Source organism: Nycticebus coucang, chromosome 11 (genome assembly GCF_027406575.1).
Source record: "Nycticebus coucang isolate mNycCou1 chromosome 11, mNycCou1.pri, whole genome shotgun sequence".
Lineage (NCBI taxonomy): Eukaryota > Metazoa > Chordata > Mammalia > Primates > Lorisidae > Nycticebus > Nycticebus coucang.
The window spans coordinates 112,540,101-112,566,939 of record NC_069790.1 but is presented as its reverse complement, the minus strand read 5'-3'; the positions used below and the strand labels follow the sequence as shown (position 1 = coordinate 112,566,939).

Below are 26,839 nucleotides of genomic sequence, written 5' to 3'. Positions count from 1 at the left end.
TGAGTCCGACAGAGTTAAGTTTCTCATGAAATGAAACTTAAATCTGATGAGGCTTCCAGCTGATTTCCAGAGGGGGCCGGGTAGGCGACACGAAAGAACAGCTGCTGCGGAGCAGGGACCGCCCGGACCTCCCAAAGCAGTAAGAAAAGCAGAAAAGGAAATGGGCGAAGGCTTGAGCCAAAAACCTAGCTATCAAGATAAATAATATTTTAATGAAGTATTTTAAAAGGTCCGAAATTAATGCAAGAAATTCGTGAAGAACCAAATAACAGTTGTGTGTCGCTTTAACGCGCGCTACATTCTCAGAAAGGAGCCCTTTAGTTTTGTGTTGTGTGGGTCCTCACACCGACCCAGGTGATATAGCCTGCTGCACACCTAGGCTGTAGGCTGCCCCAGTCTATGCACCTGTCCGGCGTGTAACTGTAGTGAATACTGTAGGCAGTTGTAACACAATGTCAAGTATTTGTGTATAAACATAGAAAAAGTGCAGTAAAAATATGATATGAAAGATAAATAATGACACACCTGTCTAAGGCACTTCCTGTTTGAAAGGCGCTTGCTGGACTTGAAGTTATGGTGGGTGAGTTAGAGTGAATGAGAAGGCCTAGGACATTATTCTGTTCACTACGGTAGACTTTATAAACACGGTACACTCAGGCTACGTGAAATTGATTTTTAAAATATTTTTCATTCTTCAGTGACAAATTAATCTTAGCTTACTTTAACTGATTTTATAAACTTAATTTTTTTAACTTTTTCATTCTTTTTAATAACACAGCTTAAAACACAAACATGTTGTAGACCTGCACAAAAATGTTTTCTATCTTTGTATCTTCATTCTGTAAGGTTTTTTTCTATTTAAAAAAATTATTTCATTATTTTTTTAAAACGTTTTTGGTTAAAAACTAAGACACAAACACACATATTAGCCTAACCCTACACGGGGTCCAGATCATCAGTATCACTGTCATGCACCTCAACATCTTCAGGGGTAGTAACAAGAATGGAGCTGTCATCTCCTGATGATGCCTTCTTATGGAATACTTCCTGAAGGACATGCTTTTATAAGTAGAGAGACTATAGTCTAAAATATCAAAAAGTATAATATGGTAAATACATAAGCCAGTATTACATAATCATTTATTATCACTTAACACGGGTAATGCATTGGGCTATGATATTTCAGCAGCTATGGTGATAGGAATCTTTCAACTTCATTATAATCTTATGAGACTACCATCTTATATTCAGTCTGTCTTTGACCAGAACATCACTATTAAAGTGACTATTAAAGTGCATAACTATTAAAATGTTAATGAAACACAGTATCTGTACCATAATGGAGCCCGAGGCACAAGGAAAAATGTGCCCCCCATATACACGTTTGTGTATATATATATATATACATATATATATATTTTTTCTTTTTGTAGAGACAGAGTCTCACTTCATGGCCCTGGGTAGAGTGTCCTGGCGTCACACAGCTCACAGCAACCTCCAACTCCTGGGCTTAAGCGATTCTCCTGCCTCAGCCTCCCAAGGAGCTGGGACTACAGGAGCCCGCCACAACGCCCAGCTATTTTTTTGTTGCAATTCAGCCGGGGCCGGGCTTGAACCTGCCACCCTCGGTATATGGGGCCAGCGCCTTACCGACTGAGCCACAGGCGCCACCCTGTATATATTTTTAATACAAAATTTAGTTGAATGTTGAAAATTTTGAAAGTACTTGTATTAAAACTCGCATTGTTTTAACTTTAAATATTTTATTTATAGTAAAATTGGAATTTAATTTTACTTTACTGCTTTTAATAGAACTGAGCAGTGGTATTTTTTTCAAAATCTCCTTTGCTTATTTTGTTTCAGTTGTGAGAATTGCCATGTCTCAATTTTTCTTGGCCATGTGACACTCTTAAGTAATTTTAACTTCAACTCACTGATCTTGTCTTTATTCAAAATTTTGGTATTTTGTTCACCATGGATTTTCTTCATTACTTTTAATATTTTAAAAATGTTTCATTAAGTATCATTAATCCTGACTGCTGAGTTTCTTGTTGTCCCTTGAAGTTTGTGCTATTCACTCTAATGCTGGCCCTGGTAGAAAAGAGGATGTATGGAGCCCCACAATTTGCAGAGTCCAGGCCAGCAGAGGACTTCCCTTCTTCTCCATTTCCCTGGACTGGCACTGTCCAGCCTGTGGAGAAAGAAGGCACCCTCCAGAATGTTTTAATGTGCAAATTGCCTCCTCCGGCCCCTACTTAAAATCCTTTACTGTTCATTCTTGTGCTTTACTGATAAAATCTTAACTGTTTAACACAGATTCCAACACACACCTTAACCTGATCCTGAAGGTCTGCTCACTAGTTGCTGTACTGTATTTCTAGATGTGAAACCACCCTTTATGAATAAAAGGCTATAACATAAGAACTGTAGAAGGGGCCTGAATTGTGCAAAGGGTTAGGTTCCCTAGCTTGCTTTCCTATAATTGCTTTCTACTCAGAGGTCACACAGCTGATGATCATGAAAACTCTTAGCTTTTTTCATTGCTTCCCTAGGTAATGTCACCCTTATGAAACCTAAGGCATGTCTTTGAGATAGCTTCCAGAACAGATCCCACATTCTGGTGGACCAACTGACCCAACCAGACCAGTGGACCATACCAAGGAACCAACCCAGCTGGTCTTGGGACCTGGGAACTAATTCAGCACAAAAAGACTGTTTCTGCTTTCTGACCCTATGAGTTCATTCCCAGCCAATCAACAGACCTAATTCCCTACCAGTGGTTCTCAACCTTCCTAATGCCGCAATGTATTTTCATTATTAAAAAGGGGTCGTGACCCACAGGTTGAGAACTGCTGCTAGCCCTTTGCCCACCAAACTATTTTTAAAAACCCTCACTCACAAATTGTCAGGGAGGCAGATTAAAGAAATTCTCCTGTCTCCTCACATGGTGCCTGTGATACTAAACTCTTCCTCCACTATAACCCTTCCTGTTTCACAGTATTGGCTTCCTCTTGAGCAGTGGGCAATGAACCTGGTTGGGCAGTAACAGATGCTTATTCTGTTTTCCTAACACCTTCATGATGTTGAGTTCCTGGAACAGGCCATATGTTATACTGCCTGCCAGCCTTGCACAGGTGTTCATAATCCTGCAACCAACCCCCTGGGTTACTGTCAATCCCTTCCAGTCATTTCCTCTTCAAAAACACAACTTCCACTTGTGCTGTAGAGTCAAATGAAAAACTAAATATACTCATTCATCCAAAGCCAGTTTCCCCCTTCTAAGTTCCTTATTTGCTTTAGTGATAGCAAGATTCTCCTAGACTTGAACTTTTTTTTTCTATTTTTTCTTTTAATTTATTGTTGGGGATTCACTGAGGGTACAAGAAACCAGATTATACTGATTGCATTTGTTAGGTAAAGTCCCTCCTACAATTGTGTCTTGCCCCCAAAAGATGTGGCACACACCAAGGTGCCACACCCACCCCTCCTTCCCTCTGTCTGCTCTTCCTTTCCCCACCCCACCCTCCTCCTTTCTCTGCTCGCTAGACATGAACTTTTTTAATTATTAAATCATAGCTGTGTACATTAATGCGATCATGGGGCACCATACACTGGTTTTATAGACCGTTTGACACATTTTCATCACACTGGTTAACATAGCCTTCCTGGCATTTTCTTAGTTATTGTGTTAAGACATTTACATTCTACATTTACTAAGTTTCACATGTACCCTTGTAAGATGCATCACAGGTGCACCAATCACCTTCCCTCCGCCAACCTCCTCCCTTCCTCCCCTCCTTTTCCCCCTTCCCCCATTCTTGGGTTATAATTGGTTTATAGCTTTCATGTGAAAGCCATAAATTAGTTTCATAGTAGGGCTGAGTACATTGGATACTTTTTCTTCCACTCTTGAGATACTTTACTAAGAAGAATATGTTCCAGCTCCATCCATGTAAACATGAAAGAGGTAAAGTCTCCATTTTTCTTTAATAGACTTGAACTTTGTAATCATCTTTAAATTCTCTCTGATCACCCATGATCACCCACATCTGTTCACCCTGCCACTAATGTCCCCCTCTTTCTATCTGTATGCTTTGAGGTAAGGAGTGTAAAAGGTTGTATAAAGAAAAATGTTGCAAGAACAACGCTTATTGAAAATAGACAACCTTAGGTGAACTCTTACAACTTTGTAAATCACATCTTAGGGGGGAGTCTGGGCTAATCCAAATTCTCTCTCAGACAGGAATTACCAAAACACATTCTCCTTAGAGTGATGGGGCTAAAGAAGTGTTTTTCAACTCTTTTATCTCATGGCACACTTGAACCTATATTTAAACTTCTCCAACACACTTAAATTATGTTCATCAAAAAAGGAATTTAAAAAAAAAAGAATATACTCACTGTGCTTTGAATTTGTTTAAAAAATAATTTAATTATCCTTAAAATTTTTCATGGCTTACCAGTTGAAAATCACTAGACTGGAAAAAATTATAAAATGTTTGTCTTCTTTGACAAAAGCATGTTAAAATGTGCAGTTTTTTTTTTTCAGATTAATATGAGGATACATGTTATAGAGGAACTAAATGAGAGCATTCTCTTCTGTTATCAGATGGATACCTCATCCTAATATAACAAATGCTTCAGCTTTGTTCTCACTGTCCTCGGGATCTGAAATGGCCTCCCCATACCGCAGATGTTCTAGTCCCCTCTCTGTTCTCCCATTTTCTTTACACAGTCTATGTTGTATTATAAGTGATCATGAAGGTGTCTTACCTCTCCCATTGATTATGAGCTCTTAAAGGACAGGAAACTTGTGAATATTCAATTAATAGTATTCTGTAAAACAAGGACAGGCTTTAGAGGAGCCCAGTTCATAGGCCAGAGCACAGAATAGCAAGAAAAATTCAGAAGGATAGTTAAGTAGTCCTAATATTAAAAGACTTGTTTTTAAAATCAAGGATCTGCATTTTTGGAATACCCCTTCAGAAATCCAAAGTTTGCATTTTGACGAGGATGTCCTGCAGTGTCCTTTACTCTCTGCAGTGTAAATACACACACTTTAACATAATCATAGACTTTCTATAGTTCATCCATGGACTCAGAAGTAATGACAGATAGCATCGTAACTTTAACCAATTTTAATCCCTGAGTAGTGAACTCAGGGCTTTGTCAATTGCAAAACTTACTGAGAAGTGTACATCATAGATGCCCAGGGCTGCCAAGTTACCTTTGGCCTCCCCCTTTTATTTCTCCCTAAATTATAAAATGGTTTCAGCTGTAAGTATCCAGTGATCCATACCAGGGCTGACGTTGCTTTATCATAAGTAGGAAACTTTGGACAGTTTTGCTGTAAGAAAATATTTTTTAGAAATTTTAATCTTAGTTTTTACTTTGAAACTTTTTCTAAAGCCTCATAAGTGGCAGAAAATTACAGCACTTACTACCAAAATTTTTACTACCAAGTATTTTAAATTAAATCAACAGCAATTTCAGCAATATTTCAGTTATTGTGCCTTTTTAATTTTAGAAAACCAACTTGACAATTTTTATGTAATTCAAGATTGAAATTATGGTTAATCTAGAGATAAAAAGGCTTAGCTGTTCAGGCTGAAAGACTGACATCTGCTTTTTTTTTTTTGAGACAGAGTCTCACTAATGTTGCCCTGGATAGAGTGCAATGGCATCACAACTCACAGCAACCTCAAACTCTTAAGCGATTCTCTTGCCTCAGCCTCCCAAGTAGCTGGGATTACAGGTGTCTGCCACAACACCCAGCTATTTTTTTTGTTATTGTCGTTTAACCGGGTTCGAACCCACCAACCCAGTTGCAGGTGGCCGGTGCCCTAAACACTGAGCTACAGGCACCGAGCCTGACATCTGCTTTTCAATAGTTATCTACTGCTTTAGATAAAGACCTCTGTAAATTGGTACATATGCCCAGTAGAGCACAATAGTATTTCTCTAAGACTCAAAATTATCTGTTGGAACCTTAATGTCAGTGTTTGTGTTTAGGAAATATCTAGAGAAGTAATATTTGTTTTCTGAAGTATTTAACTTTTTAAATATGTTGCTATCCCAGTGATGCTAGTGAAATAACTTTGATAATTAGTTTGTGTTATATCATGATGTCTATGCAGAAACAAAACTTAGGTAAAGAGTGTCTAACTGAAATGGAAGGGGAGAACTGCAGAGTCCAGTGAAGACCTGGTCTTTCTCACACTCAATGTACAGATGCATGCTATTTTTGTGACTTCTAGCTACCGTGGAGCCCAGCAGAGAAAGAGGGGGGGGAAAAAAATGATCTGGCATCAGGACCATTCAGATGTGAAGCTAGGCTCCAAGTACACAGTAGGAAGGAGTTGTAGACCAAAATCATTATAGTTGTCAGTGCCTGAGAAGACAAGCATAACTAAAGAATTCTGATTCATACCTTGTATATACTTAATAATCTGCCTGTTTCTAAACCACAAACGATAACTGACCTTGCACTATACTGCAAGACACAGTTTATGGTAGGTGTATGGGGGGGAGAGATCAACAAACCCCATTTTTAAATCTTGAATAAAGACTAGTAAAAAGCGGCAGTGGACTATAGGAAGAACAACACCATTTCACGGAAAGAATGCCATTCCAAACCAGAACAAAGAATAGCATGAGGGTTTATTCAATTAAAAACACTTAATTAGCTTTCAAAAATGAGGAGAAAATAAAATTAAGCAGTAAAATGATCCATTAGTTGTTAATAGTTTACATTCATTAAGATGACATGAATATTATTTATCAAATATCTTTATAACTGACATTTTATAGCAGAGCCTGAACATTAACAACTTCCAATCTCTGAAGCTGGGCCTAAAGCATTAGTACTAACCTACTGAATTCTTACCCATTTGTTCATAAAATGTTTTCCAACAAATTTCTCATTCTTTGTTGGCTACCTATAATAAAGAGTGCTTTACCCATAATTCAGCTTTGGACAAGATAAAAATCTTTATTAAAAAATATTCTGTTCCTTTAAAAAATGTATATATACAGGAAAAGAATTTGGATAAAATATGATAAAATGGCAGGAAGCAAAGCCACATTCTGATAAAAATCAAAAGAAATTGGTGAGACCCAGAATATCAAAACAGCCACGAGAGAATGAGGGCAGATTGAGGAATAATAGCCGTGTTAATTTTCCTTGACTCCTCTGCCTCTAATATTTCTGTTCTAAAAGGTAGACAGCTCAGAAATGGACACATTATATACATGTTTACTTTTGCCTAGTTCACATAAGTCATTTATTTAATAAATACAGTATCACACAAAGGGTGTATATACATTAGGAGAACCACTTCCTCAAAGGGACTGGGAATATTTTTAGGAATAGCATCATAAAACCTAGGAAGCACTGTTTAAATCCAACTACATTTTCTTGTAAGATGTTAGCTTCAACTCAAAACCAAATTTCACTCCTTTCTATATACACTTGGAGTCCCTTGGGTCTTGGTAGGGCAGCTGGCAAGAGCAACCTCTTAATCCACAAGGCTGTTTCCCTTTCTTCTTTCAGTTCAGAGGCTCATGCTGTCTGTCCCACTGTTCATCAAAAAAATGAGAAGTAAATAAATTGTTGTTAGGTGGTAGTAGGAATATAACAATAGGGAGAAGAAACGACTTCCTATTATTGTACTCAGGACCATAGCTAATATAAGCATCATTAGCTTTAGGATCTTGACTAAGTTCTAAATTAGAAGTAGCTTTTGAAACCTTTGGGCATTCAAGTTGCTTAATTTTTTTATTTTCTAAGGGAAGGTTGGGGCATTATCTATTTCTGGAGGCTCTGCAGTAAGAGGTCTGTTGGTGTGAAATGAGTTCTTCAGGGGAAGATTACTCACAAGTAAAGCTTGAAGACTTTGCACTCTTTCCTCCTACCAGGAGTTTCCTGCTTCCTGATCCTGCGTGGGCCTCAGAAACCTCAGGGGCTCCCTGGGGGGACTGGGCCTGCTGGGCTTCTCTCAGTTTCCTATGGTGAAAGGCGGGGGGATAAATGCTTACTTGATCCCCGGTTAGAGATACCTGCGATCAAAACCTAAGTCTATTTCTCTTTTTTTCATATTTACAGTAACAAGCCTGTTAACTAGAATGGAAAATTCAATTCTATAACAATCTTAAAAAATGGTCAGCCTGTGGTAGTTTAGTTTCCCAGACCCTACTGATTGGAATATAAATGGTCTTTATAATTAAAATTAAGTGAACATCTCTTCAGGCTACACATATATACATACACATATATATGTAAGGTACAGACATCAACAAACCATAGCCTCTCAGTCAAATCTGGCCTGTATTTGTAAATAAAGTCTTAATGGAACACAGTCACTCATGTATAATATTGTCTGTGGCTGTTTTCATACTACAATAGCAGATTTGAGTTATTACAGCAGAGCACGTATGTCCCACAAAGTTTAAAATATCTAGCCTGTTACATTACAGGCTTGCTAACTTCTGCCCCATCTCTGCTATGGGTTCCCACTACTGCTCATGGCAGTTACTTGTACCTCTATAGCAGGCTTCACAGAATATACAAACCACACTCTAAGAGGTACTTATATTCTTGTGAACATCATGTGTATCAGTATTTTGTAATTTACTTCAATGGAATTCAAAGCTAGAGCAGAAAAATGTTAAGTAGCTTTTAAGGAAGAATTACTGACTAAAGGGTGGGAGTCTCTGCAGCTTATTACCAGGCAATCAGTTTTGGGACTTTTCAGATTAATGTTTCCAAGACAGGCTGTGTATCCAAGAGAAGTTAAACATCTAAGCATATTTCAGGCCCTTGACCATTTTTATTTTTCTTTTGTATTTAACAGTTCATAGTATATGTAATAATCACTTAAAAATGCCTTCAGAACACTGCTCAAACATTACCTGGCCTCTTTCCCAACTGCACACCATCTAATTAATTATACAGCTGAACCTCTGTAAGTTGATCACCCAAGGGACTGTGACAAACTGTCAACATACAAAGGTGGTCACCATAAGAAACGAGGCCTTCTTGTGGTACATGTCCAGTCTATAAAAATTAGGTCCAATTAACAGGGTAGTTGATATAGGGAAGTAGTCAACTATGGAGGCTCTGCTGTAATTCTCATTTATTTGATAAAAGAATGGATTAATATATAAATGCATGCATGAATAGAAACCTACATGAATAAGATCAGATTGCTTTCTTTGCTCGGAAAAATACCTCTTCCTCTAATCATGTACCAGGACAGTTTGTCTGCCTACCCCTGAAACTTAATGGGTTTCTAAATAGGTTTCTACCACTTTATCTATGATTGTCTTACATTAGGTGATCATCACCAGTTACTGAGATACCTTCTGTCACTCAATCTTAAGGGTTCTTTACCAGTTATATTTCCTTGTATTCCTCACTCTTGCTTCCTTTGCATTAACCAGAATTTTCCCTCTCAAGCAACCTACTCACAGAGCCTCCCGATCCTATGCTATGAAGGGCCTTTGTCTTCCAGTCTCTTTGTGGGCAGGGACCTATGTATTATAATGATGAATATATATAAACTTGAATCCTTGTTGAAGACACAGGAGGCCAGTTATACCACGGTACACAGTAGGTTTCTTGCTTGTTCCCATCATCTAAAAGCTACCTTTCCAGTGTGGCTGTCTTGTACTTTTCCAAATTCAGCTGCTGCTGGAGCTCCTCAGCTTTCCCCAGAGAGGGCCGTAGAACTCGATTTCTGGCCAGAGCTGTTGCAGAAGGTCTCTTTCTTGGATCAGGGTGGATCATACTCTGTTGAGTTAGGGCCAGAAGGAAGGAAACAGAAGCTTCACTATTGGGAAAAATCTTCCCACTCAAGCCAACTCCAATCTAGGTTCTGTTGGTGAATTTTCTAAAACCCTGCTTGTCCTTTGTGCAGAGGGAAGAAATAAGACTTGTTCCATCTTGGACAGGAGGACTGTCTATGTCTGGTAGTGCCAATTGTCACACCCATGATTTGTCTTTGAGTGTCACGTTTTAGAGCTGGCTGGCTGATTAGCTACTCTCATGCCTTAATTTTAAAGTAGGCAAAACTGAGACCCTAGATAAAAAGTGATTTGGCAAAGTTGTTGGAAGGGCCAAGACCAAAACCTGTGTACTTAACCTTAGCTCAGCTTACTTTCTACTGCATCATGCTGCTTTTTCACCAGATAACCCACCATGACAGTATTCCCAAAGCATTTATCTCAAGGTAGACAATATCTCTGTAACCTAGAGTAGAAAGTACCAAATTTTGTACAACAATTAACAGTGTCATATAATGAGGAAAATATTGAACTGTGTTTGAGGACCAAGTTGGGAGCCAACTCCGCCATTTACTTTGTAAACTTTACTGAAGCTCTGTTTCCCTTTCCTGAAAATTGGGGTAATGAAATTTACCTTCTGGGACTATTGTTAAACTTAAATGAATTAACATATGCTTTGCCTAGCACAGGGCCCATATTTATATAGTCAGTATCAACTAAATCTAAGAGCAGTTTACACATAAAAATAGATGTTAGACCATGAACAAAAGACCACTGTGAGGAAGGGTTTGTCTCTTTCAGGAAAGCAAAAATAGTCAGAAAGACTCCTTTTAGTCTAGTTTACTTAGCAATAGGTTTACAACTGTATTTGAAGATTCCAGGTAAACTATGGAAGTCAAATCTAATTCTGAGTGAGTAGATATGTCTAAGCTATTTTAGTGATCCTAGGCAATCCTGTCCCTAAGCCATGAAGTCATAAATGATTTGAAGCTTGATAGTCTAAGCTTTTTCTATATTTCTTTCAGCATAATATCCTTTTCTTGTCCCAGTACATACTCAGATATCAGTAAGCAAGTAAAGTAGTTTATGGATTGGCATTTTACCTTTTTTATAATAGCTCAAATAATTGCTGGTAGTCAATTATCAATAAAGTAGATTATACCTTCTTAGGTACTGTAGAAATTCATTCTTTTGGTAATGTCACTGTTACCATTAACAATAGTTAAAACACTGAAGTAGGAGCAAAAAGATCAGCTTTGATATTGGAGTTAACCAATTAACATCTGTGAGTACAGGAGTCAAAGAGCTGCTCTGAGTATCGGTTTCCTCATCGACAGAGTAAGATACACCTACCCTTTTTATTGGGTTGTTATGAAGGGCAAATGAAAAATTGTGTGTAACAGGACTTTTGAACTATAATGTGAAAGGCTTTATGATATTTTCTAAGTTTCCTTACATCATCAATCCGTCCTCTATCTTTCCTGGGCTTCCTAATAGTTCCTTTTTTTTTTTTTTTTCTGTTAATGACACTACCGATGTCTCCATTTCCTTTTCCCCAAGTACTTGTCATCACACATTTTAAAAATAGACATTTCATCTTTTATCAGTAAGAGACAGCACCTTGAGCAGACTGTCAAAGTCTTCTGAGAGCTCCTGAGGAATGGTGGGAAAGTTACCCTCTCGGATACAGTGCCATGCAGGACCATTGGCAGGTAATGACTCTGCTCCGGCAGCCACTGCAATAGTTAATCCCAAAGCAAACATGTCTGCTTTGGGAAGGTGCTGATAATTCTTCAAGAGAGAAGACAGGAAGGCCAGTTAGTACGCCAAGTGGAGTGAATCTAGAAAGAGGTAGGAGAGGTTGTGAGCTCTAAACAGACGCTATGGGCAAAGTCACCTTCACTGCAGTTAGTAGTTTATTTCTAGAGATGATAAACTGAACACAAATGTACCTGATTAACACTCTGTGCCCTCAAGAGTCCAAGGCAGAATCTTAGCACCATTTTGCTCTGTCAGGCTCAAAGAGGCTTGGTACATAGATTGGTTGATCACGTCAAAGAAAGGCTTGTTTTGGGGTTTGTTTTTTTTTCCTGATTATTGCCCAGGGGAAAGTTATATCCTTCCTAGGCTTGACTCAGCAGACATTGTAGAGGACGGGCAATGACTAACAGTTATCTCAATGACCAGAGCTGATGATGCTATCAGAAGGATAACAACATGAAAAATACGTTAGACCAAAATGGACTTGAGGAAAAGCCTTAATATTAATAGTTAATGCATGATGGGCGGCACCTGTGGCTCAAAGGAGTAGAGCGCTGACCCCATAAACCAGAGGTGGCGGGTTCAAACCCAGCCCTAGCCAAAAAATGCAAAAAAAAAAAGAAAAATAGTTAATGCATGAGGTTAGGAATTCTAAGAAATATTAGAAGCAGTAAAAGACTTTTAGAAAGAACAGTATATAAATGTAGAATGTACATGTCTCAACATAATAACTAAGAAAATGCCAGGAAGGCTATGTTAAGCAGTGTGATGAAAATATGTCAAATGGTATATAAAACCAGTGTATGGTGCCCCATGATTGCATTAATGTACACAGCTATGATTTAATAAAAAAATAAATAGAACAGTATAAATGTTGATTCATCCTTGACAAAGCCACCTTTTCTCCTACTTTTTTCGAAAAGTTTATCTTTGGTCTTCATTCTGAATAGGAAAGATATAAGTTTAAATTATAAATATACACTTCTTGGCTTTGCATGGTGAACCTTCATTTGAGAGTCAAAAGATTTGATGGGTTATATACAACACCCTCAATTTTCCTAATCTATACCTCTTGCAAAATCTCATAAGCCAGGAAGCGACTGTCTCCTTCTTCTACTTTGGGTTTGCTTATTGATGTCACATGACCCAGGTCACCTAAAGAAAGATAAAAAACCAAACAGAAAGAAGAAATATGCTTTTAAAAATCTGTCTTGTTTCCTTCAGAAGGAGCAAAGGGAACAAATATAAATTAAAAAAACATGAAAACTATTAAAACTAGAATAGATGAATCATTATTATAAATTTTATAGGATAATACTATGCTGGTAGGGGTGTGGCAAACTCACCAATTTTATATATCACATTGGCAGAGAGAAACCAATCAGCTTCATTTTCAACTTCATCTAAGACTTCAAGGGAGTCACTTTGCATCCTGTGGCAAATGAAGATGTTACCTGAGAAAATACAGAATAGATGTAAGTAATCATAAAGTTTTTTCACCTCTAACATTCTTTTCTATATTTGACATTTCAGCTTCCCTCTTTTCTTCTTCCATGCTAGTGATTTTCAGCCGGTGTGCCATGGTACACTGGGGTGCTGAGAGAGGATCTTAAGTGTGCCGTGAGAAGTTTTAAAGATGGTTAATCAAATTATTTTTGAAAGAAGTTCAAACCACAGTATTTTTTTTTACTCTTTTTTAAAAATCAATATAATTGAAGTGTGCCATGGAAGATTAACTATAGGTTCAAATGTGCTGTGAGATAAAAAAGTTTGAAAAACACCGCTGTATGTGGACATAGCAGGACTACTAAGATTTCTTTTTATATGTGAAATCATCACCTCCGAGAGCCAGTGATTGCTGATACATATTGAAGTTAAAGAGACCTCACAGTTCCCCATCATCTGAAGAGGCTGTTGGCAGGATAACAGCCAGGATTTGACTCAAAATAAATACCACAAAACAACAAGAACTTATCCTTGGGCTTCACACCAATGAATGATAAAGCCATTCACTTCAATACTGAATTAATCAATACTGAATTAAAACATAGCACTAGTCATAAATACAATTAGGATGTAGGCAACATGCTGTCCATTACCTATGTGGTAAATTAAATACTTAATTTCATTTCTTGGCCTCACTATATGGGCAGGAGTATTTTTTCCCTCTCTGCCCCTTGAACCCAAGGGGAAATGGTTAAAGCTGATTAAATTTTGTAGGAGAAACAAATGAAAGATTCTGCTAGCAAATACTATCTTTGACACTTGATAGACACATAGGCACAGAATTTAATGTCAGTATAGAAACAACAAAATATGGCAGGAAAAGCCGAAGAGATGATACTGACTGGGTTTGATGTCCATGTGCACCATGCCAGCATTGTGGATGTACTTAAGTCCGAGGGAAATCTGTAGAAGGATATCCTTGAGTTTTGGCTCTTGGAAATGATTACCCGACTTAGTGTTTTCAGATATAGCAGCTTGCAAGCTCCCACCTGGGAAAGAACAGAGAATACCCCACAGAATGAGAGGAAAGATGTCTTACAAATACAGCTGGCCTTCTATATCCTCAGGGGACTAGTTCCAGAACACCCCTCTCTGCCACAGATACATTCCAGAATGCTCAAGTCCCTTATATAAAAGGGCATAGTACTGTATTCAATAGATTCCTCATAAATGACTTGAGTTTAGCAAGTCCAGGTTAGCCTGGTGTCAGTACAATGCATAATAATGTCTGATCCTATCTATACTACAGATATAGTAGTATATCTTTTCAACAAGACATGTTGAAAAGAAGAATTACCAGGCCTTTAAAGAAGAAAATGCCAGTGCCTCATTCAATATATGGCCCTACTAATTCAAGTATGTGTCAACTAACATTTTCAAAGGTTTACCTAGTTATTAACCAGGCCAATCAGGCCTAGTCATATGGCTACTCCTGGTGTCAATGATTATTTCCACATCAGTGTCAATCTGTCAGCAATTTTAATGTAACTGATTCTAAGTCTAATTTCATTAAAATGTATCATAAAGTGAGAACATTTAATAATTGCTGATCCAGGAAAAATATAAATGCTCTCTATATACCTAAATCCTATTTGAGCTATGTTATTTATACATGAACTATAGACTCTTATCAAGGTTATCAGTAAAAAAATAAATTTGTATAGCTACAGTACCTGATCTTAACTCTAAGGTATTAGAATGCTTCTGAACACTTTATTAATTAGCACTCGTTGGAAAATTCTTCAAATTATAGAGCCCTAGCTCTTACTGTTACAAAGCCCATAGCGCTACCTTTTGAGTATATATCAGAATAGGATCTGAGATAGTAATCGAATTATTAAGGAAATCATTACTTAAAAGTATCCCAATGCATTATTCTTTTATTCCTTCTGTGCTTTCCTCCCCTCCATCCTCTACCCCCACCCCATGGAACCTTTTGATACTAGGAGCTAAAATAAAAGTCATATAAATTGTTAGTAGCTAAAAGTAATCCAGGGAGGCGCCTGTGGTTCACTGACTAGGATGCCAGCCCCATTTACCGAGGGTGGCAGGTTCAAACTCCACCTTGGCCAAACTGCAACAAAGATAGCCAGGCATTGTGGCAGGTACCTGCAGTCCCAGCTACTCAGAAGGCTGAGGCAAAAGAATCACCTAAACCCAACAGCTGGAGGTTGCTGTGAGCTGTGATGCCATAGCACTCTACCAAGGGGGACAAAGTGAGACTCTGTCTCTAAAAAAAATAATAATAATAAAATAAAAGTAGTCCAAATAAAACCTTATAAAGATAATAGGGGGGAAATCGGGGAATCTCAGGTTGTAATAAAAGGGAATTATGAGAGAAGATAATTAAGAAAAGGCTGAATCTCTCAATCATAAGTACAAGGAAAGGATCCATTCATCTCCAGAGAGACATTAGAAAAAAGGAAAAAGCTTGTAAGAGGAAAAAAACTACAGAGTTCACATGTAAGGCTACACAGAAATCTGTCTATAAGAAAAGAGAAATGCCAAATCATTACTTTGTAAGATATGCATACCGTTTTCTATATTTCTGGCATTTCACATTATTTACTTGTTTGCTTATTTATATAATGATGAAGCCTTATCACTAATCACTGTGCTCAAAAGTTAGGCTGGACATACACACTAAGAGCCGTCTGGTATTTATAAATATTACTTAAAGAAACTCATGTTGTAAGCTATAGTTCTATTAAAAAATATAATCCCTCAAAGTTAGTTGTGAGTGAGGGAGAGGGGTATAGTTATCAACAATTATTATGGCCAGAATATGGATTGCTACTCCTAAAATAAACGCAAGCTTCTGTTTAAATTGTAGCACTTTCTGATATTACCACTGAACATTCTGATGAAAATTTCCAACACTAAACACATAATTGCTGTTATATTGACCCCTTGATCGAAGATTAGAAATATGTTAAACCAAAGGATACTCTTTTCTGACCTAAAGCAACCCAGCAAAATGTTACCATTTACTACGTATATATGGTTCTGAAGTCTCAGAAGAATATATTTGAAGCCACCAAGTTTCAGTCCCAGCTCCTTGCTCCGTGGCCTTACTCTGATGAGAACTCTGAAGCTCAACAGTAAGAAGCGACAAGAAGCATTAACAACCCACCAACTCAGGAATCCACTCTTAAAAAAAAAAAAAAAAAAAAAAAATCAAAAGTTGTCTGTACACAAAATCAATGTATGGTTTACCTCCCATTTCCCAAAAATGGATAGAGACGATGGCTTGTATCTTTCAGAATACCTAGTAAATGGTAACAGGATGATTTACCATTTAGGTCACTAAGGTGAGAGTTTCCTCTGTAAGTTTTAAGTGTGAGTAGAATGACAGCTTCTATGTATCAGCTACACACCAGCTTTGAAAGAAACATACAACATACAAGCCTGGAAACTTCTTTTCAACTCATTTTCTCCAGCTCTCTGCTTCCCAGTAAGACAATGTTACTACAGACTTTTTAGGTATAACTCTGCTATACTTAGCATAAACTGTGAGGAGATGGCAAAGTTTACATCCAAAGACTTAGAAATAAAGTTTATCTCCCTCTCTGTACCCTCTCCAGATATCAGTCCGCAGCTTACCATTGCAGTATTCATTCTGAATGATCATGTGGTCATCTTCTGCCCACGAGGAGTAGTAACGCACTACGTGGGGGTGATGCCCAAGCACTGCATGAGCATAAACTTCATGCAAAGCCAAATTCCTACGAGATAGAAAAGCATTGATGGGGAAAAAATAATATATATGTAAACATTTTTAAAAGATTTTATTAACAATGGTAAAACATTTATCAAGTGCTCACTGCTTGCATACTATGTCATTTAATCTTTGTAGTTACTTGGTAGGACACATTGGAAAGGATGAAAGTCCTAGAAAGTAAGTTGCCCAAAGTAAACTGGTAGTAGAGCTAAGTAAGACCAGAACTTTGGTCACTCTTCTACCAAGCCTCAGCAACGGACATGTTCAGGTCCTAATTTCATTTTATCAGAATCAAAACACCCTAATGGGCTTAACAAGAAGGCCACCATATGCTTGGTTTTGGATACTGTGATGGGCCCTTGATACTCTCTATGAAGCCTAGAAAGTCATTAGAGTCAATATTAAATTCAGCCAATATGATGTAGTCACAGGGACAGCCTTGGGGAGAGACATTGTGGAATAGGAAAGGCCAACACAAGGAAAGCAGAATAGAGTATTTCCTGAATTTTTGTATAAAAACAAAGAATTTCTGAGCCTGAAATTGTAGATTCCAAAGGTCAAGTATCATACCTTCCCAGTTCAAGCACTGGCTAAATCTGAAAATGTGTGTTTTCCTTGTGATCAAGGAAGAATTTTGGAACAGTTCTGGGAATGAAATAGAAACTTTGGTGAATGCTTTTTCCTTGCATGTAGTCTCTGGAACTTGACTACTGAATTTATTAATAAAAAAAGATAAACCATTGAGTTAACTTCCTTCTTGGTACTATTTCTGATGAACTGAACAGACATCAGACTATTCCATAAAGCTCTTCATTTTTAAAAGGACATAAAACCATCAGTAGAAAGTAAAAGCCAAGAGATCCAAAAAATATAACCTGATCATTTCAGAAATGACTTATCACTGATCTGGAAAACTCAGAAGGGTTATGAATATGGGACAGTATACAATGGAGAGGTTGATTTTTTAAAAAGCAAGCAAATGGTATGTTTCAAATGATATCAGTGCTATTACTTAAGGTATTTTGACAAGAAACAGCTCTCCAAATCCAAGTTTGTGTTATATTTCTAGTACACTTCAAAAGTACTCACTCATTTGATAACTCTGTAAAAGATTTCATAGAGCGCTTTATTGCATAAACACATCCATCCAGCCTCTTAATGCATTTGTAGACTGTACCAAATTCTCCAACCCCAATTCTTTCTACCTCCAAGAATTCTTTTTCATAGCGGGAAGCCATGTTGGTTTCTCGTAGAACACATCTCTAAAATATTATAAAAAAAACAAAACTATTTTATTGTGAGCAATAAAATTGAACCATATTACATTCCTAACTTAAGTTTTTTCAAAAAGACTTTTGAGGCAAATGTAATGAATTCTGTGTCAATATTTATGGTAGCAAAATTCTCCCCAGTTGTTGGCACCTTCTGTGTTCTTTGTAACCTTCCATACAACTCCATACTGATATCTCTGTTACATATTTTTCAGTATTAATTTTCTCTATCTGCTCATACTATTGTTTGTATGTTTCTACGGGGACATAACTACTCACACCCAGAACTATTGCCCTTGTAATGGCTGGGAGCAGGAGGGAACATGTTTTTTTTCTTTTTAGAAAGAAGACCTCCCTTCTATACCATGCCAAAATTTAGGTGCTAATGTTTCCATCTCAAGCTGAATAAACACAACGGCTTTCCAATTTTTTCTCCAAAATTTTAGTCTGGAGAACAAAATTGTGAAATTCATTAGTTTAATATGTGCGCTCATTATCTAGTGACCACTCCCCCTACTGGCCAAGCGGCAACATCACTCTTTGCCCAGCTAGTGAATAACCTGGATCAGATCATTCAACTCCTTCAGCAGTTTTCCATCTGTAAGATGCAGGAAGATCTTAGCAATACTTTCAGAGTTCTTGTAAATAATATGTGAGAATATACATTATATTATATATATTTTATGTAGTATGTACATGTACGTATATGTGTGTGTATCTTAGTATAATGCCACGCTCCTAGTAAATTACCAGTAAACTATTATGACCAAAATCTTCATAAGTTTTTTTTTTTTTTTATTGTTGGGGATTCATTGAGGGTACAATAAGCCAGGTTACACTGATTGCAATTGTTAGGTAAAGTCCCTCTTGCAATCATGTCTTGCCCCCATAACTTCATAAGTTTTAATGAATCGAAATCCAAGCAAATTTTCTCCCAAAGCCATTTTTCCCCAATATCTTAATTAGGAAGAGTTTTCTTCTTCTAACCTTAGGAATTTGAAAAATCTTGATTCTTACCAGCTCTATATTGTCAACATCTAATTCCAATCCAAACTCTATTCCAAAGTAAGATATTTTTCATTGCCCTTGGCCAGTCTCAAGCTCTGTTTCAACCATGTCTGAATTTGCTACAGCTACCAACCCTCTCTCCAATTCCTTTAATAGTAAGAGTTATTTTTGCAAAATAATACCCATAGGATTAGAGACACCTAATTGATTTCCATAAGAAATTCAAGCTTCTGATAAGAGACCTCGACGCCTTCTACCACATGCACACTCACCACCTTACCTCTGTCCTCCCAGATAGTAAAGAAACCAGTATGCCAGCCACATACTCTGTGGCAAGTCCACACCTTACCCTACCCTTCTTATACATGAACGCATTCTTCTGTTTCTTAGAAGTGGTTTTCTTCACCTAGAATTATCTTGATATATCATCTCTTCTACTCAAGTCTGACTTCCTACAATAAGTATTTTTATCTGAAATGTGTATATATGCACACATTACACTTATGTATATGCACATATACCTACAAACACATTCATCTTATAGCTTTACACTTGTGTATAGATCACTTTGATATTTCAAGGGTCTTAGCTCTTCTTGGGCAGTAACCTTCATTTAAATTTTTTTCATTAAAGGGTCTAACTAAGTATAAGGCTTTTCACATATTGAATATTCAATAAATATCCTTGGCATTCCTATCTGAAACCAAGGGATGAGCTATTAAATAAGCGAGGAATAAAATCCAAAGGTAAACAGTGAAAGTGTTAAGTCAGTAATATTTGCATACGAAAGAAAGCCTTCCCCAGTGGACTTCTTCCCTGTGATGTTTACAATAGCCAAGTGTTAATATTTTAACATATCAGTAAATCTATGCAAGTAAAATAAAACCTGCTTTAGAAAACTTTCAAAATTTGAAGGAAAAAACATTAAGTTTCCACCATTCAAAGACATTGAAGTAACAGTGGCTATAGCTCCATCTCATTAATCATCTCTGTGATTACTGTGTAATACACAGTTGTGATCATTCAGCATACAAAATTTTGAGTCTTTGCACTAAACATTCAATATAAGCATGTTTTCATGATATTTTAAACATCTTAATGATAATTTAATATTCCACTGATCTGAAACTATAATTAACTTAGCCTTATTAGGCATTTAGCTTCCTTTAAAATTTTATTTTTTTAATTTTTTTGTAGAGACAGAGTCTCACTTTATCACCCTCGGTAGAGTGCCATGGCATCACACTGCTCACAGCAACCTCCAACTCCTGGGCTTAGGCAATTCTCTTGCCTCAGCCTCCCGAGTAGCTGGGACTACAGGCGCCCACCATAATGCCTGACTATTTTTTTGGAGTTTGGCCAGGGCTGGGTTTGAACCCACCACCCTTGGTATATGGGGCCGGCACCCTACTCACTGAGCCACAGGTGCCACCCTAAAATTTTTATTATAATACACATCTCTGGAGATAATATTTACAGTATTTTTCTTAGATTATCAAATGAGAGATAATAGATCAAAGATGGTGAACATTATTAAAATCAATAAATACTGGCATACTTGAAAGTTAAAGTTTTACATATAAATCTTTGGCTCTATACCATTTTTAAATTCCATTTTTCCATTTTGAAACCAAAAATACCTTTATTTTCCTTTCACTACTCTACTCCAGGAGTATAGAATTTTTCTCCAGCCAAAAATAGAAGCAGAAATCTTTAATTTAAAAATACTCTAAGGTAATGATCCTGCAATATACATATCAGACACTGCCTGGCAAATTACCAGTTAGCTAAGAATATAGACCCTGACTTGAATCCAGATAAATTCAGCTACAGTGTACATTTGTAAAGCTATACATACATACATACACACACATATGTATATATAGGAGAGAGAGAATATGGAGCAGAGCGGGAGAGAGGAAGGGGGGAAATGGAAGAGGGGCAGGGGAGGGAGGGAGGACAAGGAGGGAGAAAATAAGATAAAATGCCTGTGTTGTGACAACTGGACCAAAGAACCATGCTCACCTTGGCAGGCAGCCCCTGTTCAGCCTTGCCTTCCTCTGGACCAGCTTCCTCACTTAAGAAAAAAAAGTTGTATCAGCATATGCCTAACACTTGAGCCCAGTACTATGCTAGGTTCTGGGGTCATAAAAGTAAATAAGACAGTTTCTTCCTTTTTTCCCATTTATGTCTGAAGGCAGGGATACCCAGCAAATTTTAATACAAGGTCTTGGGGGTACCGTGGACAGCACCCAACTAATTATTTCAAGAGTAAAAAGCTTTCCCAGAAAAGAAGAGCTAACACTCTGAGAATGCGTCGAACCTAGCTAAGGGAAAGAGGGTTTAGGCAAGTAGAATGCCATGTGCTAAGAGCTGGAGGCAAGGAAGCACAGAACATAGTGAAATTGTTCCTCAAATCAGGAAACCAAGGCATAAAGAGGATAAATAACCCTAGGCCATACAATTAACCAAGTAGAAGAACTGGACTTGGAGACAGGTCTGTGCCAAGGCATTTGCTTTTCACTGCCACACCACACTGTCCCAGTACCCCCCACCCTAGAATTTGGCTTCATATTAGGTTCACAGGAAGACTATAAGTAGAGCAGAATCAGCTCTAACACTGGCTAAGATATTTTCAGTTACTTTTCAGTAAGTTTGAGTCACTGACAAACATTCTCTTTGGCATGAGTAATTACATTCTGGATCCTTAAGCAAGATTTCAGCCAGCAATAGATTTTTCTTTTGGAGAAGAACAAGGTAAAAATGGCAAACAGAGGGCACTACATTCATAAATTTAAATTTAAATTTAAATATGACATCCTAATACTTTATAAAATACCACCACGGTAGGGGGGGAAAATACCCTCTCAGAACTACTAACTCATGTTTACTAAAGTGCCACCACTTTTGCTGCCAAGAATTCAAATTAGTGTTTTGGGGGATGGTTTTGGGGGACCTGGCTTCAGTGAGAGTCCAATGGTTTACAAAGACTCCTGAAGAGCTAAAACCAACAGCATTCTTGGTAACCAAAGTGGGCAGGTGTACTTGTGCTCAAGTCCCGTTTACTTAAGTAAGATTCAGGAGACATTGTTGAGAAAATCTATTCTGGCCACAAGATTGGAATCAATGACCGTATTAACCAAAGAAACAACACAACACAGTCAATGCTCTGCAGTTTAGATTGTTAGTAGCCCATTTATTTTATGGAGTACACATGAACATAAATGACTGCCCCATTTGAAAGGTGCTTCCAGTCTATAAGAAAGCCTTGAAGAGATACAGTAAAGAAATGTCCTCGAGTAACATGCACAGTCCTTACTTGGGTGATTTTTACCATTCAGTGGCCTGTGTGGAATAGTGCAGTTTGGCTTTCCATTCACTTAGCACCACTGGAAGCAACAGACTGTCTTTTTCTCTTCAGCAATCTTTCATCACCCACAGAGAAGTCCAAATCCTTGCTCTATAGCTTTCCTCACCACACAAGCTACACTCACAGCAGCTATATACTCAGTGAACTATACCTTCTCCAGCTGCTAGCCTGTTAACCAGAGGAGACCCTTTGAATGAAATTTCATTGCCCATTTAACTTCCTAATGAAAGTCAGAGATCTATTGTTTACTCCGTCCTGATTTTTTTGAGAGAAGACGTCTAACACATCAGAATGGAAAGATGTTCTGTGCCAAAGCAGGTTAAAATCAACATTGACATGCAGGGTAGGGATAATATGAAAACGTATCAATTTCATTCAGATAGAGTTCTTGTTAATCTTTTAACTCTTCCCTCTTACCCCTTGATTATAAGGTAAGGTCTCAAAAGTCTAAGCAGCAGCATACTTACAGGTCTCCTCGGATTTTCCTCTTGCCACTGGATTGAATTAATAATTTTCGATAGGACTCTGGGGTGAAGGGATTAATATTGACCAGAGACAATGAAGCCATCTCATCCCCGAGGGGAACAGGCGTGAGCTTCAAATGTTTAGAGCTTTTGGGTGGAGGCTTCCCTGTGGGAGAAATCGCCAACTGGCTCAGCATGCTCTGAATGAGGATGACAAAAGGCAAGTCAGAAGGTGGTTAGTCAAAAAAAAAAAAAAAAAAAAAAAGGAAAAGTTCTGAGTCAGTTAGCTAGTTAATATTTGAATGTCATTGCTAAAAAAGGACTCAGAAGTTATCTGGTTCAATGCAAACTACTTGCATTGTAACCGGTCCTCTTCTAAAAGCAGAATCTCTACCTCTTAGGAGTGTCAAACCTTTTGACTCCCACACCACATTCAAAGAAGAGTTGTCTTAGGCCACACGTTAAATACACAAACAGTAATAAAGGCTGATGAGAAAAAAAAAAAGAAAAAGGTATGTGCATAATTTTCATGATATCTGATGCCACAGACAAGCAAAAAAGTCCTCATACAGTTCTCATGCAGGTTGCACACATGCTAGATGTCCTGACTCATGAGATCAACACAGGAATCCTTTCCCTGGGCCAGTTCTGCTAGCTAGCTATCTACCAATAATAGCCTGACCTCCAGTTTTTAAAGATGAGACATTTAGGTTTAGACAAATAAAAATGACTACATAGAAGACCTGCCTCTTATGTTCTCACAGTTTATACTTTAACTTCCCCCTAATTATTCATTCATATATTTGTTTGGTGCCTTCTAAGTAGCAAATACACTATTAAGTGGTACAGAGATAAACTCCAGCTCTTAGGGAATACATGTAGTCCATTAGTCAGAAGTTCAGTAGTTCAAAAATAATCACTTTGTAAGGGAGAGATTTCATGGACTATCTGAACATAAAAAAAGTTTTTATTTCATTTAAAATATCGTAATAAAGGAGAAGAGCTCCATGAAGTGGGGTAAAGAAATTAAAAAAATAGTACTCTAAAATAAGCCCTTATAATTCACAGCTCTGCAGAGGTTATAATCAGCTACCAACAATTAAACAAATGTACAGGACTACCACTCAAGTGGGGTACAGAATGAGGACACCTTGATTAGGACACCTGACCTAAACCTAATCAGAACTAAACCTAAGGCCAAAGCCAAAGAATCCTGAGCCTGCAGAATGCCATTATGGCCCAAGTGTCGAGGGCCAGAGGAATACCTGTGTTACAGATTGGGGAGTACATTAGCCTCCCTGGAGGGCCCTACTGGAACCTCACAGTATACTCATTGCACTGTTCTGATAGTCTCTGCTCATGACTTTTCTGTATAGAAGCAGAAACCAGACTACAGTGGGATTCTTTGAAGAATGTGAGTCTATTTTTAAGTGAAGAAAAAATGTCATTGCCAAAGTCAGGGTTTTACATACATCCTGGATATCCTAAGGTGAACAATCCAGGGCTATGGTCAAATTCCTCACTGACAAACTCAAAATTTTTCTTTGAATTTATCATAAAGACTAAACATTGGTTCAAAATAAGCAAAATATATAATGGTATTTATCAGTTATTAATGTGATTAGGCATGAACTCAGAATTATAGCAAATCCCTCTGAGAATTTAATGCTGATTATCATATGGCAAGTAAGACACATATGAGAGAGTGGGCGTCTGCACTTGGAATGCTGCACGTAGCCCTGGTTGCCACACTTCAAGCAAAATACACATATAAGGGGTCTAGAAAATGTTCAGATGGAAATAAGGGGAAGTATTCCTACCAGACAATGTCTGAATTTCTAGTGAGGAAATAAGACAGCCAACAGAATCCATGAGCTCCGCTTATGATGTTGGGAAGGATGTTAATTATGTTAATATGGACATTATTGTTGGAATGGTACAATTGAGTAATCTTTTTGAACTCTAAAAGATCATAGTTTGAGATAAGACATATGAAAGAAAGTTCTGCTCAGAAGTAAAGCAGATTGAAATTCCTGGAAAGATGATACAGTTCAGAGTATAAATGTGCTCGAAAAAGTGTAAAAAATTCCACGAGTAACAGCCCTAGAAAGGTGATTAAAAGAGATAAGGAAAATTTGGAAGACAGTTCCTTGACGTCTGAAAAGGAAACCTTCCCACAAAGACACAAGTTCAGTGTCTTGGAATTAGGGAGAACTTAAAGGCTCAATTGATACAATTTGTTCCTTGATGCATGAATCCCTTCTGCAATATTCCAACCAAGTGGTCATCAACTAGTGCTCAGTGCATTTAGCCAGTGGGCTCTTACTACTGCCTAAAGATGCTCTTCTATCTAGAAAATTCTGCCAGGAAGCCTTTCAGTGAACCGAAATCTATTACTCATAATTTCTGGTACTGTTCTTTGGTCAGGCTGAACTAAGCCACACTTTCTTTCCTATTATCCTTGTCTTCAGCGTAACAACCATCATCAGCCTTGCCTCTCCTCTGATCCTGACCCATACTACATTTTCATGAAGTATGTACTTTCTCAGTTATGTCTCCAGTTTTCCTCCCAAGCCCTGTTCTCTGCATGTCCCTTAAATCTTGGCATTATCCGGGATTTCTAACTTGGCCACTTTTCTTAACTCTGGCACTCAGGCCATGGGACCTTATTCCCACCCATGCCTTTGACAGCTTCCTAAATAGAAATACTACGTACTAATAGTAAATATCTAAATACAAATCTTCAGCTTTGGTGGTTTTCCTGTGCCCCAAACCCATTTATCCATCTATTTATACCACATTTTCAGGTGTCACCTATATGGATTCAAGGTACCAACAGCTATGTCAGTCAAGCAGGCGACCTCACAGTCATCCCAGATTCCTTTCAGTCCATCCCCTCCATCAAATCAGTTACCAGACCCTAAACATCTCTCCGTGTTCCCCTGTTCACTGCTGCCCTAGTTCAGGCCCTTCTCCATTCTCAACAGAAGTACTGTGAATAATGCTCTGCCTCTAGGCTCTCTCTTGATCCATTCCACCCTATATATGAAGATCATTTTTCAAAAATGCCCCCGCCCAAAACCATTTAACAGCTTTCTCAATACTTTCAGCATAAAAATCTTGATCTGGCTTCTACCTGCCTGCGCTGGCCACATCTCCTGCACATTCTCATATACAGACCCGGTCATGCCGAATAACATGCAGCTTCCCAAGCGTAAACGGCTCTTGCCCCTCCGTAACCTGGTGGACGCTTTTCCCTTCTTCTGGAGCTTCCATTCCCCTCTTCTTTACCTGGATAACTCCAAATCACCATTTAAAGCCTCTCTCAAACTTTGTTTTCTTTGGAAAGTCTTCTTACATTTTGAAATTTAGTTTCTAATTTTTCATTTTTTTTTTTTTTTGAGACAGCAGACTACGTTGCTCTCTATAGAGTGCTGTTATGTCAGAGCTCACAGCAATCTCAATCTCTTGGGCTTAAGTGATTCTCTTGCCTCAGCCTCCCAACTAGCCGGGACTACAGGTGCCCACCACAATACCCAGCTGTTTTTTGGTTGTAGTTGTCAGTTTAGCAGGCCCAGGCCAGATTCCAACCCACCAGCCTTGGTGTATGCGGCTGGTGCCCTACTCACTGAACTACAGGCACGGAGCCTAATTCCTAATTTCTTAAGAATCAAAGAAATGTGGCAAAATGCATCATGTTCTACCTTTCCTCTACCACACACTATCTGAACTTCAATTATTGTTTCAGTTGTTTACCTTTATTCATGTTGGGGGCACTTTTTGGAGGCAGTGAATTGGTTTCACCAGCAGAGGGGCTGGTAACACATCAAGGTGTTCAGTAAAGCTGTTAGTGATCAAATGGAGTGTATGTATTACGTCATGTTTCCTTTTCTGTGTACTCTTAGACCCATATTCTCCACTTTATGTCAAAACTGTACCAGTGTTTATTGTCCTT

At 37.9% G+C, this 26,839-nt stretch overlaps 1 protein-coding gene and 1 long non-coding RNA gene across 11 annotated transcripts in view; one reads left to right on the top strand and one right to left on the bottom strand.

The window, feature by feature from the left end:
* The window catches only part of LOC128598198 (uncharacterized), a 39,955-nt gene that overhangs the window by 135 nt on the left and 12,981 nt on the right, over window positions 1-26,839 (top strand). For 2 of the 3 annotated variants that reach the window (XR_008383597.1, XR_008383596.1), the window contains exon 2: window positions 12,915-13,019. This is a non-coding gene — a long non-coding RNA (uncharacterized LOC128598198). Of the gene's footprint in view, window positions 1-3; window positions 140-12,914; window positions 13,020-26,839 lie in introns of those variants that run through there. The other variant, XR_008383598.1, reaches the window with a different exon arrangement.
* Window positions 6,632-26,839, bottom strand: part of WEE2 (WEE2 oocyte meiosis inhibiting kinase) — a 37,520-nt gene continuing 17,312 nt past the window's right edge. For all 8 annotated transcript variants that reach the window (XM_053608521.1, XM_053608525.1, XM_053608526.1 and 5 more), the window contains 11 exons: window positions 22,888-23,084; window positions 21,076-21,127; window positions 17,861-18,033; window positions 16,654-16,775; window positions 13,893-14,039; window positions 12,891-12,998; window positions 12,614-12,699; window positions 11,404-11,574; window positions 9,648-9,790; window positions 7,878-8,005; window positions 6,632-7,578 (listed from right to left, as the gene is read on the bottom strand). In XM_053608521.1, the coding sequence (XP_053464496.1) occupies window positions 7,562-7,578; window positions 7,878-8,005; window positions 9,648-9,790; window positions 11,404-11,574; window positions 12,614-12,699; window positions 12,891-12,998; window positions 13,893-14,039; window positions 16,654-16,775; window positions 17,861-18,033; window positions 21,076-21,127; window positions 22,888-23,084 (1,344 nt within the window). In that variant the 3' untranslated portion in view covers window positions 6,632-7,561. The remainder of the gene's footprint in view (window positions 7,579-7,877; window positions 8,006-9,647; window positions 9,791-11,403; window positions 11,575-12,613; window positions 12,700-12,890; window positions 12,999-13,892; window positions 14,040-16,653; window positions 16,776-17,860; window positions 18,034-21,075; window positions 21,128-22,887; window positions 23,085-26,839) is intronic.